Source organism: Venturia canescens, chromosome 4, assembly GCF_019457755.1.
Source record: "Venturia canescens isolate UGA chromosome 4, ASM1945775v1, whole genome shotgun sequence".
NCBI lineage: Eukaryota > Metazoa > Arthropoda > Insecta > Hymenoptera > Ichneumonidae > Venturia > Venturia canescens.
Window position 1 is genome coordinate 8,461,217 of NC_057424.1, and position 15,518 is coordinate 8,476,734.

Sequence of the window (15,518 nt, forward strand, 5' to 3'; positions counted from 1 at the left end):
CGCCGCTGTGTAATCATAGCGTTAAATTTTCTCGACGGCGCTCTTATGTAATCGAATGTCGCACCAAGTTTCAACGGCTGTACGAGCTCGATTCCGTGATCACAAACGCCCTGCAAATTTCCAACGTTGGAAAAAAAATAAATCATTCAAAATCATTTTTTCATATTCATTTTGGAAAAATTTTCATTTTTTCGTTGTACAAATCATTTTTGGAGGTCAGAAAAGGAGAATGTACCAAATATTGTCAAAAAATTCATTTCGCAACACCCTGTTCGTACACGGAGAAAAAATTCCAGTAAAAACTGCTATGATGCCACAGAAGTAGGGTTCTATATATCGTAATATTTATCAATTCTTACGAACATATATAGTAATTTTTTGTGCAGTGAGAACTCAATGAAAATTGATGTGTGATGCAAAAAAAAAATATTGGCATGTGTACCGATATATTATCGTACTAGCTCGAATGAAATTCTGCTACGTATACTATAGTAAATTTCTAAATACTTTGGCGGATTATCGATGTTTGTGTTCGAGCTCCTCAAATTTTGCTATGTTCAACTGTAAATTTCGATTGTAAAAACAGAACTAACCGTAGCAAAATGACATTAATAATTCTACTTTAGTGTTCATCATCGAGTCAACATAAATTTTAAAATCTTTTCTCGATGAGCTACGTAGGAAAAAATAGCAAAGTTTAAACCTTCGTCAGAGCAAAAATTTAAAAGTTTTTATTCGAAAATGTTTTTTTGTAAAAACCTCCAAAATGAGCGATGCAGAACCCTAACACTAACCCTAAAAAAAAAAATAATCCCTCTCACGATAGGCCCGAAACTCGTTTCTTTCGATTCTTAATCTAATAGTGTGCATACGCGTACCAGTGACTGAAAAAAGTGCCCTTGATCGGATAGACCTATGAGAAGCTCATGCTTGGCACGTTTACCTTTTTCGACCTCCATTAGTGATTTGTAAAATAAAAAAAAAATTAGAATAATTTTTTTTTTTATTTTGTTGGAGTCCAACGTTGGAAATTTGGAAATTTCAGTGACATGTAATGCTCTGCGATAACAATGTTATCATTATGCCTCCGATACGACGCTCATTTTTGACGACTATTTACTCGTAAAAATTGGAGGAAGGTTGTTAACTGGCAAAAATTCAGCCTGATAAGGGGCTTGGAAAGTCTCGAGTGCTAGCCAATTATTTTTGAACGTTTTATAATAATTTACGTAGATTTCACAATTCACAATGAAAACAAACACTCGACGGTGTTAATGATCGTTACAATTTACAACTCTGAGAGTTTAAAACGACGCTGAAGTTTCCAACGTTGGAGTCCAACGAAATGAACGAAAAAAACGTTTGTAATTCACCAATTTTTTATTTCACGAATCGTTGGTGCAGCTTGAAAAACTACGAATCGGAAATTTGGCAGGGAACAAAATAGGAGAATTACTGGAATTATTGGAGAGTTTTTTTCCATCATTTCGTTGGACTCCAACGTTGGAAACTTCAGCGTCATAGTTTAAATTGACTCGAAGACGTCAAAACTATAAAGTTATATAATTTCCCATTACTTCTCGTTTTGATTTAAAAAATGAAACTTGATCGTACATTTTGTCAAAAAATTGACAAACCTTGGGAAATCTTTACAATCGCTTTTTTCGTTTAAAATTGTTCTAAATTATTTTTCAAGCATTATCAGTGACAAAAATGATATCACAAATAACTTGGGAAGGAGAAAGGTGAAAAAAATATTAAAGTGAATCAAATATTCAATTTGTTTTTCACTCTATTTCTTTTTATTTTTCTTTTATCTCTGTTAATATGGCGCGAGATAAAATTTTTAAAAATAATTTGGAATGATTTTAGCAAAGTTAACGATTGTAAATATTAACTAAACAATTTTACCTTCATTTGAAAATAAAGAGCTAAGTTATCGCAGTTCAGAAGAGATTATGATTTGGTGCATTTTCTCTAAAATTGCCAAGACAAGAATCAGAAAGTTTGGGCAATGAAATTCATACGATTGATACATTTTTCAAACTTAGACGTTCAGAAAGATCCAATGACTCGGTCATTTTGTGGAGCCCTTTGTTTTACCACCAATTAAAAAAAAAAAAAACATCTACGAACAAATCTGACAGCGGGGACGACGAATTGTACACGGTAATTATCAGACCGAATTCTGCTCTGAAGGCAACTGAAAGAGGTTTGCTTGTCTTATTTTTAAGTTTGTGAAATCGGTGTACAGTCAAAAGATCCCGAGACAAAATATCCTTGGACAAGAGATTCTCGGAACAAAATATCCTCGGGTCGAAATATTCTGATATAAAATATCCTAATGACATAATATCCTTGATTTGAAAATATCCTACACTTGTAAGACTGAATGTATTGGATATATTTTTATCTCTATTATTCAAGGAAATCATTATTATCATTATCAACGAAATGATCTTGCAACCATGTTTGAATGGGTGTGTGTATTTTTGTTTATTTATTCGAATTTGTGTGCGTGTGTGTTTGTGTGTTCTGCCTGCCTGGTATAAATAAATAAAAACAATAAAAAGACTAATCGACTCAACAAAATTACAGAGAATATCGTGTCTCAGGATATTTTTACCTGGATATTTTGTCCGGGGACCATTGCCGCGTAACAGTGAAACCGTTTCAACTTTATCCGCAAATTTGCCGTTCAGATTTTTGAGATTAAAAACTTTAGAATTATCGCAAGATTGTGAAAAAAAACTGAGATTCTTTAAAAGTTAGCAATTCCGTTCAATTGAAAAGTTCAACATCGTTGCACAGATTTTCCTCATCGAATTCCATCGAAATGTGTTCGAGGCTCCAAAGAAACTGCCGAGTTAAAAAGGCTCGTACCTGTAAGATGTCATCGATTCCTGTCGAATTATCATGAATTTTTCCTTCGGAAAACCGTTTGTGTGGCCTCCCAAGAGCCCTTGGGAAACGAAGCAAAACAAAAGTTAAATCTAAATCGACAATATGTTATGAAATTAAACCTACGCAGTCAGATCGCTGCTGGATCCCAGCAGTGCAACGTAAAGACATCAACAACTTTTCGGAATCATCCAACTTTCGTGGTCGACCGATTCATCAACGGATTGGATCGCGACCTCTCAGCGACGCAACACACTTTCGCGTCTCTCACTGTGTCGTACTCTCGAGTGCGCGATGTCTCTGGCCTCGTGTTTCTATTTCTATCCGGGATCTCGCTCATCTCGACGTCCGAGTAACAACTCGAACGTTGAAATTCTACAAAATGTTTTATGCGCTTCGGATAACTTTGCGTTGTTTCCTTGTTTGTCGTCGAACGTGTGACGTCGCATTTACTCAACGACGTGAAACCCCATTTTCATAGGATCCAACGGTGATCGCTGTCGGAGGAAAAATATTTTTAATCCCTGAGAATTCTCCGAGCAGCGCAGTCAAAAATACGTTTAATCAAAGTCAGATCGCCCCTCGTTCAAATCTGTTTTGTATTTACACGCGAGACAATCTTATGTAATTTTATCTAAAAATACGTTAAACCGATTGTGACATCTACGGTTATCAAGTTCGAAGTGTTTCAACTCCTGAAAATACTGCTCTACCCGCAAACTCCCTGCGTGAGTGCCTGCCAACGCGAACCAGAAGATAAAAATTGTTGTTAAGCACCGTCCAGAATTGTCTTGATCTTTTACTTTCGTAACGAACGCAAAGCCTCTTTTCGTTCTTCTTCTTCCATCGCTGAACCATTTCTATGGATCGTTTAGCCTACGTGCCACAAGGTGACACTACAAAAGGCTCGCGAATAAATGCGAATAAAAAAGCGAGAGAAGATTTGAGAGAGGAGGCGGGGCGAGGGATGATTGATAATCGTACAACAAACGAATGAGGCGCGCACTATTTACTAGCCTGAATTTCATCCGTTCAGCGATGCGAGTACCGCAGATTTATTCTGATCATTAAGACACCGCCGCAACAACTGTACACTCCGCGAATTCACAGTCGTATAACTATACGATGAAAATCTTCATTTGTGCTCTCCGTGTGTGCGTGGACCACTTATCAGAGCTCTTAACCCTGATGATGCAAGCTGTTACGATTGTAAAACGTCAGCACGAAATACCGATACTGTATAGGCAACATTGACGCTGAAGCTACAAGCGTTGGATCGATTATGCTGATGCGTGCACAAAGATCCCATGGCAGCTCGTAGAATGATCGGGATTCGTACAAATTTATTTTTGTGCTCTCCTCGCGATTATTCTGAAGATTTCTCATCGTCGATGAACCCGTCGACGGCCGCGAGCAAGAATCAAACAGCTTCCTGTTCACGTGGATATTAACTTTGGGAAGCCAGCACGTTTAACCGCTGATGAGTCAAGTCCAATGGGGACTGGAGGACGTGACCAGGAAGCGGGAAAAAATGAACATGGAAAAAACTTGTTTCGAGTCCGGGCTCGACTCCGTCATCCTTCTGGGTGATAACATTCTTACGTAAACTCCGATCGCAATATCGGATTCCATGCGCAGATATTCGAACGAACTTTGTCGTTTGTTCAGTCGGAGCAACGTGCATTGCATAATCTTTTCTCATTGCTTTGATACTATTTTTCATTGAAACTCGCTCATTTGCTTCGAAATCGATCAATTCAACGGAATGTTGCAAATAAAAATCGATTTGGATTCAAAAGAAAATCGCATCGACCGGCCACTATTTCTTCGTTGAAACTACTTTTGTTATCGCTCCACGAACGAGGAGTTATAAAAAAACATGTCGTTTCCCTACGATGGAAAATGCATTCTCGAAAATTCCGAATCGGTTTTGGTTTTCGTAACGATCCGAGAGATCGGGATCTCCATCAGAAAATTCTTTGTTTCTGCGTCCAAGAATGTTACTCTTTGTTGAACGTCGTTGTAGTAGGCAATAAGTAGCTGAATATCATCTCATCATTGGAAGCACTTCGCGATGACGCTTCAGCCATTTTAAAAATATAATTCCACCGATATTTCTCATCAGAAATTTGAGAATCAATGAGAGAAGCGATTTTCCTCGCGTACTCGAGTAGCGTCCACTTTTTCCAATTATCCGACTCGTAACGATATGATGCGCGAAGAATCCCTCGATCTCTACGATCGAATTTCGCGAACGCAACCAAGCAGCGGCAGTGAATCGTGACGATTTTTGGTAACGAAGAGAATCGCGTTCAACATATTGGTGGAAACAAAAGATTTTGGTAGAATGCGAAAAGACGCTCGTGAATTATTTTTACGCATTTAACGATTCATACGGAAATTGCACAACCCAAAAATAAATGACCACTGAGCTGAGATGACTTTTGCAATGTCTGATTATTTTTACAGTGATTAGTAAGCATTCGAGCGAAAAACCGAGGTAATAAAGGGGGCAGGAGGGTGGTGAGAATTGTACACGAGGGTAAAGGATCGCTGCGGCTTGAGACAACCAAACAATCGGCCACCATGATCGTGGAAGACAAACAGTGAGTTTCTCGAATGCGACAAGTAGCTTAAAACGTCTGAACTCTTTGTCGCACTGATGCTTCATTGATGTTGACTAATCATTACGAGCTAATTGTTCTTTTCACTTATCTGCACGTGTCCATTTTTTCATGGAATGAGCGCTGATCCTCGTATCAGAATACTACTTTTTACTGCTCGATCCCTCTTCAGTTTTTGCCTCACTCGAACTTGGGTGTTTTTAAACGCGGGTTAATGTCTCGAGCATGGCACAATGTGCACCTAGAATGCATGCAAACTTCATTTTCGTTTTTTGATTCGTGCTATTTTAATGCCGTTGGGATGCTTATACACGGAGAGAATTAAACGGTAATATTTAGCGTGAAATCCGCTGTTAAATTTACCGTGATATCATTGACTGCAGGGAAAAGTTAACGAAAAATATTCGTTCCTTTAACGCACTGTATAATTTCAACGATTTTGCGGAATTTTCACTTTCGTAACGGTAAATATTGCAAATAGGACGTCAAAATTTACTAAATACTCCGATAAAAGTGCCTACTTGGAACAATATTTATTTAATTTATAGGAAAATTCAATTTTTCTCCGATAGTAATATTAAAATTGCAGCTCGGCATCGCACCATTGTTACAGTCATTTTTCAAATTCAATTCTCTCCGCGTGTAATTGATACTCTTTCCCTTCATAAATCGATTAAATTCCTCAAAAAATAATCGGAGCCACGTTTTTCTTGTATAATTGTTTCTTTAGCATGAATTCCAAAGACACCGGCGTGTTAGCCAAAGTTAGGGAGCTTCGTGTAAATTTGCTCCTCTTCGGTGGTTCAGCGATCCAGGAGCTCTCGAGAGCTCTCATCTGATAAGCAATCTTGAGCATATAATCAAGTGGCTCGTACGTCGGTGCGACGAAAAACTATTCCCTCTGTAACGTCAGAACGAAATTTAAAAATCTAGTTTCGATTGGAAAATCAGCTTCGAATGCGAGTGTTTTGCTTCCAGTGACAACTCGCGATGCTGAATTACCATCTCAAATGCGTTGAACGAAAGGACCAAGTGGTAGGCGCAAGTTCGTTTCCTACCTCACGTCGACTCGGACGAATGCCGAGCGAAAAGAAATCGCACGAGCGATCGCTCATCAGGCGACAAACACTGCTCAAGAGTGCACTGTTAAAAAAATTTTTTTCAAACAAGTAACTTTTTTTTAATGCAAATAAATGAATTATTTGTATATTATCTAGTAATTCATTATTGTTTCCATGTAAATATGTTTTTGACATAAATTTAATATTTTTATAAAAACAAATATAAATTTCTTAAAAATAATGGACCGTTAATAGACGAGATTGCACGTTCACTACAAACAATGCGTCAATTTAATTCGGCTGACTAAATAAAAATTTCGACAGAGCTTTCGAATTTTTGCAGCCAAAGTATGTTTTGTTCGAAATGAAAAAAATGTACAATCTTAATTTAGAAAGTAATTTCTTTCTTCTTCCTGGAATACAAATTTTTTCGATTAAAGTTTTTTATTTTTATACCGAAGAGTAATGTGATTGCTGGAATAAAAGTCAATTACTTGTTTCAAGTACTTTGCGTGTTTCCAATGGAAAATATTGCATATTTCTCATGAGTAATTTCCATGTATGTCATCAAAATAAAATATTGCCACCAAAAATATTATTTATTTACCACGAAAATATATTATTTGCTATTGGCAGCAATTCTGTATTTAATTTAAATAACGGTATTTAGTTTCAAGAACCTTTATTATAACGACTAATCAATAACTGCCAAAAAAATGATTTATTGGACGTAAAATATTTTTTTATCCAACCCAAATGAAAATATTTTAGTAGCCAATGAATTTCCCTCAAATAATTTGAATTACTTGGAAAAAGAATTTTTTTTTAACAGTGTGCAAAAAGGAGTTTAACTTGAAACCGGTGGTTTTGACGAAGCTCCGCGCGCGCAGCCCCGTTGCGCTAACTGTGCCTCCAGAATAGCTCGATGACAACGACTCGAAATTGTGAATAAATTATTATTAGAAAATGTTTCTCAGCCGGACACGCGGACTGAACGATTTTTAGTCGATTGGCTCGAGCATTTTTCACTCGATCATGAGTGTCTCGGATGAAAGACACACTTTGCAAACGTTTCTGCGCGTCAAGACCCTGCGATTGAGTCACACGACTCCAGATTCGTTTGTTCTTTCGTCGGTACTCGCCGCAGCCGGTACCGATGAGCAGGTTCAGACCGAAGAGCAAAGATTTGTTTTACGCTCGTGCAAAAATACCGCTGGTGCCTCAATGACGTTTCAAACGTTTGCTTACGCTCCAACTCCTGAAGAACATTCAAATCAGCCGCAATCTACAAACACCCTTATTTCCACTGACATCGATACCCCACTCGCTTGTTTATCCTCCGTTTACAGGATGCGATTCAATCTTCTAATGGCCTCTGAGTGAATGAAATTCGAGGATTATACTGATCTCTTAGTCTCCGTAACGTCGAACAACTCCGAACGGAAACGTCAACCGACCTTTGTTTGCCACCGACGTAAGAAATCGATGATGATTCAAGTCTTTTCCAAAAGTTAAGAAACGTGCCAACGAACGATACTCTCGATTAAATTTGCTGGCAAAAATCACATAATTGCTCGGATTTTCCAAATACACAGAGAAAATTAAATTTGAAAAATCACTGTCCAGTAACAACAGTGCAGTGACGAGCTCCAATTCACGATATTATGATGGGGAAAAATTCAAATTTTCCTATCATTAAATAATATTCTTTGTTCAAAGTAGGAACTTTCATCGGAGTATGTCTAAAAGTATATCTAAAAGATATGTCCGGTTACTTTCGAAGATTATTGCAGAGCGTCGCTGTGAATTTTACTGCGCTCCGCAGTAAATTCAGCCCGATTTGGTGTGCTACGGAATTCGGAAGCGGGTGATCGATACCTACATTGGGGCAAAGACATTTCGCCGTGATGGACCGTAAAATTTACTAAACTTTTTGTAAATTTTAGTGTACGTACCGTAAATTTCACTATTTGCAATATTTACTATTATAGTTAGTGGAATTAATTGTTTCTCGTTAACTTGTCCCCGGAGTCAAAGACATCCGGTAAATTTTATAGTGAATTTCACACTAAATATTACCACTTAATTGTCTCCGTGTGTATTTATCACCGGATGCGGATCAACGAAAAACCGGTAGCGAGGTAATTTGTGCGTAAATTTGTAAGTACAGTACGAAGAACTTTGAGTTTCCATTCACGGTGAAAGGTTTGGCAATCACTTATCGAAATGAGTGAAGGAATCAATTTGAAGAGAATCCCAATTTCTATCGGGCTTTTAACTCCACGAAAAAGTACTTCAAATTGCGCGGTAAAATGGATCGCGAGTTAATGAATTAAAAGAATCCGATAAGACCACCGAGTTTTCTCGGTGAATTCCATCGGATCATCGAGCGCAGTAACACGCGGATTAACAATCATCGCAACGGAGGAAAAAAGGAGAGTAGATAACGTCAAATAAACCTTGAGCGATCCACTTCTTAACTTGGCATTCAGAGAATTTTTGTCAAACTAACTCAAATACACGTGTCGAACGTGATCTTTGCCCTCCGTGAAATAACGCTCGCTGCATGAAGTTCAATCGCGTTTCTCTGCTGATACGTAGCTTCTCATTTTTATGTTAATTAATGGAAAACGTAAAGAAATGAGAAGGCGATAACGGGAACAATAAAGTCGTAGATCTCCGCCGGGAGAATCGTGATACGTGGGATCAGTGTTGCTGGGAATTTTTTGCACGGCACGGGCGTCGTGATCAACGGACGATCGACGCCCAAAGTCCAAATGAGATAATACGCTTCCTCTGTTTTCCAACAGCTCCGGACTCTACACCCGAGAGATTTCGAAATGAAATTTGGCAAAAAACGCGCTCTGAAAGACTCAACGACAAAGGAAAAACGTTGAATCTTAAATGGGAGTGTGAAAAAATCGATTCGTTTAAATTTACTTTCCGATCAACGCGACATTTCACGTTTTCACTGTCAATTGCGAGTCTAAATTTCCTCAATTTCAGTTTCCTCGTGCATGCTGCTGTATTGAATTTGATACAAAAGTTCGTTACAAAGATGGAATTTTCAAACGTTCCCGAACCCGACAAAAACAAATTTTCGGAACTTCCCGTTGCCCGAAAAATGATTGCACGAGTCACGAATTTCGTGGGATTGTCAGAAAAACCATCCTGTTTCATTGCCCCCTCGGTGCGCCGGTATTTTTTGTACAAAATCGAGAAACTCGAGCGAGTCGCTTAAATTAGAGGGACGATAAAAAAATGCCCCGACGACGAAGGCTTTGGAGGTGCGATACACACGCAAGTTAATAATTAAGCGTCGTCCAGAGTTGAAAAAGTGTTAAAAATGGAAGATAACGTGCGAGGCGAGGCCAGTGGATTGAAAAAATGAACGAAACCCGGGCGCTGTTTGGTCTCAGCGAAGGTCTAGTCGCGATCATCTCGTGCTACGCATTATCGCATACATATCCACCGTTGAGAAGACCTCGATCGTTCAAAGTCCGAGGAGATAATGTGCCGCGTGGTCCGGGGAGCGCTTCGTGCGATGCCCTACCGGTCTCTCTCGTTCTCTCTTTTCCTGTCTCTCTTTCTTTCTCTTGATCCGCACACCTATGTATGAAAGCTCGAACGTAACGGGATCAGTCGTCACCGCGAACGCGATCCGAAGAGAACATTCGATATAAAACGTGTATCCGCACGCGGTGATACATTTTTCTTTTTTTAATTTTTTAATTTTTCCTCATTTTCTTTTTTCTAATTCTCCATTTTTTTTCTACACTTATTCTTAACGAATTGAGCTCGAGTGAGCGGAAAATTTCGGAATACCCGAGTCGCGTTACGCATCTAGTCATTGTGAGAGTGCTTTACACGTTGAGACTGTTTATTGTTGTGAGTTTACGCGCTCCACTCGTCGACCACGTGGATATCTCAGGAATATCGAATCCAGCAGCTCCGGTTGAAGTTTGCCACGTCAAATCGATGAAATTAAACGTCAGCTTCAGGCTCGATCTAAGACTCGCTCAATACATTCTGCGCTCGTGAATTCTCTGACGATTTTGTTTATTTTTATTTTTTATTTTTTATTTTTTGCTTATTTATAAACTGCCGTAATTATGACGACGGAAGGAAAATTAGAGGCGAATGGCATCGCGACTATTAGTGTCAGTGCCATTAAACTAAAGAAGTAAGCGATTTTAAAATGTTACGTAAAAATACGTTTCGGGCGTGTTTAATGATTGTAATAAGATTCTCATTGTTACAATTCCATTACAAAAGTAACTGTCATGCAATCCTCGCTACGATAGCGCGTGACTCTCGTACCGTTCAACGGGTTTATAAATTCGTTTTTTCAACAAACATTTCCAATGATTTTCAACGCAATGAAAGAGATAAATAATGCGATACATAAGCAAACGAATATGGGAATGAATTCTTTTTCAAGAATTAAAGTTTCACGCAATTCCACTTCGATGAATGAAAAAAAAGAGTCGTCAGTTCCGTCACGTTTCCCTCATTTCTCGTTTCGGGTAGAGTTTTTCGTCTCGTACCGATTATTTGGGTCACGAAACGAGCAGCTTTACAAATATACCGCTTTTAAGGTGTTGCTCTCCGACTCCGGGCCGTATCAACATGTGGATGCGACCCACGGGGTCGAAATGAAATGGCGTTTTTTGTCGAATAATATTTGGCGAATCTTCTCAATTGTGTCACGACGTTTCCAGGGCCGGCCGCGACGAGGAAAACCAACGGAATGATTGACCCTTTTGAGCTATTGCTGGTCCGATTTTTTTCGTATACGGCCCTGGCTCAACTCGCCCATTCGCGCCGTGCACACTTGCGTACGCGGGACAATTCACTCGCAGATATCTCGAGCATCGTGCGGCAACTTGGCGCGGTGCGGGACGATGCTTTATGAAAAACTTGCGCAAGGAAATAAGCAAAAAAGCTCGCAGTCGCCCCGAGTGAATACCTGAGAGGAAAAAAGGAGAAAAAGTCTCGGCAATTATCGGAAATCACATGTTAGCGTTTTCTTCTCGTACAAAAACGCTCGCAAAAAATCTAAAGAGCTTTGGTCTAATTGAGCTGTTAGAACCTTTGCCGGAGGGATCAAAGTTTCATTACAATATTGTGCGTCTCCTTCGAGCACTATTCAATCATTGGACAAGTTTCAATTGGCAACTCTGTACGACGAAAATAGCACAAAAGACGTTTCCATCGAGAATCTTTGATTCTAAGTGCGACATTAAAGCTTGTTTATGTGCGAAAAACGAGAACAGTTTTTGACTTCGCTTCCTCCGTTTGAATTTCGCGCCCAACTTTCTCGCACGGCAAACGCTTCGCGTTGCCACATCGCGACCGCGAAAACGCTCCCACGCGCACCACATACCTCTCGCAAACGCTATTTTCTCATCTTCGTTTTCCACCCGTGTCAATGGCCCAATTTTGTCAACACGAGAGTCTCTCCTACGATTTCGGATCCTACAAATGCACGGATTTTTCGTTTTTTCAAAAAAACATTCAACGATCGTTCCAGTCTCATTATCGCAGAGTTCATTTGGCCCGGCCGTGTCCTTGTTTTTTATCAGCACAACGTCGCGCAACTTTTTCCAATTTCTCGCATCAATTTCTTCCAATTTCGATATTTTCAAGTACAATGAATTTCTGTCTTTTTTCGTTGAAAATCTGTCTTTTCAGTAAGCACACTGACCTCGTATTTGACTCTCAACTACTCGATGCCGGTGTACAGCGTCCGAGCTTCTTTTAATTTCTGCCAAACTTCCGGTTCCTCCTGCCCTTTTGAATCCAAATTCCGAAAATATTCGACCGTGGTACGCGGAGCGAAGTGATTTGCAGAGATTTTTCCGAACTTCCATGATCGTTTTCGAGAGATTTGACAAAAAAAAAAAAAAAATTCACTCGAATCTTGTCACAGAGTGTTGAAATTCATAAAAATTCCTTTGAATTGTAAACGATGCGCATGCAAACTCCAAAAATAACTGAGAATTATCTTCATTGGATCTATAAGCGTTTTAATCATCGTGGACTTTGATATCGCTGATTATTTGATCTCGAAGATACGCGAGTCTCCGCGATAATGAAAAACCTGAAATACTTCGAGACGTTCCTTATCGATGAATTCTTCATAGCAGATTTTTACACGACTCCAAAAAAACTGGAGCTCCCCCGATTTTTCTTCGTTGCTGTCGCATCGTTTCGTCACGTAGTTTCCTCGATCAATTAATCGCTCGATCACGGAGGTACGGGCTCCGAAACGAAAGAGGAGCGACCCAAAGATTTTCCAGGATCTCAAAATGATTGTCAATACGAAGCGTTATCAAGGATCAATACTCGATAGCAATAATATCGAATAGATATCGAAGACGAAAAAATGATGAAAAAAGGTCAAACAACCGACAAGAGAGGAGAGATTCGCGTGTGCTCATCTCGCTTGCTGGTTCGACGCTGCTCGCTCGGAGTCGTGCAAAGAGTGCGACCTTATTTTGTGAAGAAGTGCACGATCGTTCACCTCCGTTGGGGGAGCATGTTTTTCTTTCATTTGCTAAAAAGTCTACGAGCTCGTCTCGGAGAGCGTTCAGCATCGAGGCTCTGCGAAGCTTACCGTTAGAAACGCGGTGTTCCGCCTGTGCCATTTAGCGGTGTTCGATTCGCCGCGTACTTGTCTGTTTTCATGCTCCGGAAGGTAATGAATGAGGGAGAAGAAGGAAAGTCAAGGAATCGTCGTGTCGTTCCGAATGCGAGTGTCCGAGTTTGCCTTTGTCAGTCTGGGAGCAGCACGCGGAGAGAGAGAGAGAGAGAGAGATTTTTTGCAACGGTTACGAATCATCGTACCGATTCGGCGGTATATCGCCGGCGAAATATCGAGTGGGAGAGCCTCCGCGTGCTTTCGAGTGTCGTCGTATTCATTGTCAACTGCTCTTCGTCTTTCGTTATAAATCTTGCAACATTGGATTGATAGCGAACACGTGATGGAATAACGCGTGCCAATGACAGAAATCGCACGTTGCGCAACGTTCCTCCACCCTTGAAAATTCTGCATAAGCGTTGGTCGCTCCGCGTGAACCAACGAAATAAGAATCCGGTGAGAGAAGAGCTCGAAGGATCGTCGTTATTTGGCCGCTTCACTCGCAGCATCCCGTATGAATTGAAAAAAAAAAAAAAAAAAAAAAAAAAAACTCAAATGGAAACTCGAGAGTCCATTTTGGGAGCTAAGAAAATAGAACGGAGCGTAGAATCGTGGTGGAAACTCATCGCGGTCAAGTTGACTCCGATTTGCCCATGCATGTCCGTGCATGTATAGAGAACGAATAATCTTTTACTCTTTTGCTCTCAATCGTCCCAGTCGTTATATGCGGAGTCATCGTACAACTCGCGAACACGTGATTGTCGCCCAGTCGTTAATCACTCTCGCATGATACCAATAATTCAATTCGCTCAAGTAATTGTACTTTATGCCTTCCGAGAGTTAACGCGAGAGGAGTTGTGAAAAATCTTGTTGTTTGCCAACGTTTGATCTTGTTGCTGCGCGAAATGAGCTTGATAAAAACAGCGACTTGACGCGTCGTGGCGGTAGCTCAACAGCAAATCGTTTTCAAACGTATTGATGTTTTTCTTCGACCTCTGGAACCTCAAATTCGAGCACAGGTCCAGTGGGACCTAACGTGTATGGCTAATCTCATTGGCCGTAAATTGATCCTGTTGAAAGTTGAACATTCGATTTACATTCGGATGATATCGAAGTCGAATCCGAATGCGATGCATCAGCTTATACATTACTTAACTGTCAATGATAATAAGGAAATGAGCCGAGGTTACTAATGCGTAAGAAACGTAACGTTGTATTACTCCACGTGATTATGAATGGATGGCTGTGCACTGAGCAAGGAAAATTCGTTTATTCAACAAAAATTTCATTCGGAATTGTTTGATCAACATGCAATGCGATGATCGTAATGATGAGAACAACACTCGTCAGCGTAAAAAAAATTTTATCAGCCCAATAACTTGATTTGCTGTCGATAAAAGTTTCGTTGAATCAACGAACTTCGTTTTGCTCAACGCACGATTTACTGATTCAACCAAATTTTTGCTGAATCGAATTTCTTTTCTCGGTATGCGATAAATGGTTTATTTTAATACGATAATCGACCCCTCAAGCACATGTATTGTTGCTCGCTTATTTTGTAAATTGTGTAATGTTCTCTCGGACGATTGCAATTTTTAGTAAACTTTTTCGTCGTTGCTTGCTATTTTTTGAACTAATTAATTGGCAATATTTCATCGATGATTGTTCTTATCTTCTGGCTCATTCTTCCCTCTGTGTTTGCTGCATGCATGATCGAGTCATTCGGTATTATTACTTTTCTGTACGGATTATGTTTTTTGTAGAAAATAGAAAAGAAAAAGAAATTAAGACTTTTTCTTCGCATGTTTAATTGATTCATTGCAGTAAATTGTTAATCTTCGTTTGTTCACAGGGAAATGGAAGGCTTCTGGATATCCGGTGCGATAAATGCCATCAAGGCGCTGTCGTACGTCTACGACCTTCTGACGTTTCCGGTTTATCTAATACTTCAACGACCATGGGAAAAGAGGAAGCTATCAAGAAGAATAAAAGCGAAATGGATCTCAAAGGACGACCATTCGATTACGTACAGAAGCGTCGATCCACCTGGTCCTTTGCACATAACACTGGAACGTCAGAAAATCGATACTCTCGAGAAAATGCTTAAATGGGTCACAGATATGCACAGTGGCAAAAAGTGTCTCGGCACGAGGCAAATTCTCGCTGAGGAGGATGAGTTACAACCTAATGGCAGAATCTTCAAGAAGGTGAGGCCAGAAACAAACGAAACGTTTCAACGTGCTTGCACGAGGATCTTTCACGCGCCTGTGTACGCCTGTATGCGTCCGA

General features: G+C 39.8%; 1 protein-coding gene and 1 long non-coding RNA gene across 9 annotated transcripts in view; one reads left to right on the top strand and one right to left on the bottom strand.

Moving 5' to 3' along the window:
- Acsl (Acyl-CoA synthetase long-chain) overlaps positions 1-15,518 on the top strand; it is a 31,399-nt gene that overhangs the window by 10,223 nt on the left and 5,658 nt on the right. For 3 of the 8 annotated variants that reach the window (XM_043418176.1, XM_043418175.1, XM_043418177.1), the window contains exons 2-3: positions 5,371-5,507; positions 15,082-15,436. In XM_043418176.1, coding sequence (XP_043274111.1) covers positions 5,488-5,507; positions 15,082-15,436 — 375 coding nt within the window. In that variant the 5' untranslated portion in view covers positions 5,371-5,487. Of the gene's footprint in view, positions 1-5,370; positions 5,508-10,212; positions 10,770-12,465; positions 14,426-14,462; positions 14,955-15,081; positions 15,437-15,518 lie in introns of those variants that run through there. The other 5 variants (XM_043418174.1, XM_043418180.1, XM_043418178.1 and 2 more) reach the window with 5 other exon arrangements.
- LOC122410128 (uncharacterized) lies at positions 1,780-4,410 on the bottom strand. The gene is made up of 2 exons (XR_006260853.1): positions 3,615-4,410; positions 1,780-3,398 (listed from the first exon to the last, which is right to left on the bottom strand). It is a non-coding gene; the product is annotated as an uncharacterized lncRNA (long non-coding RNA).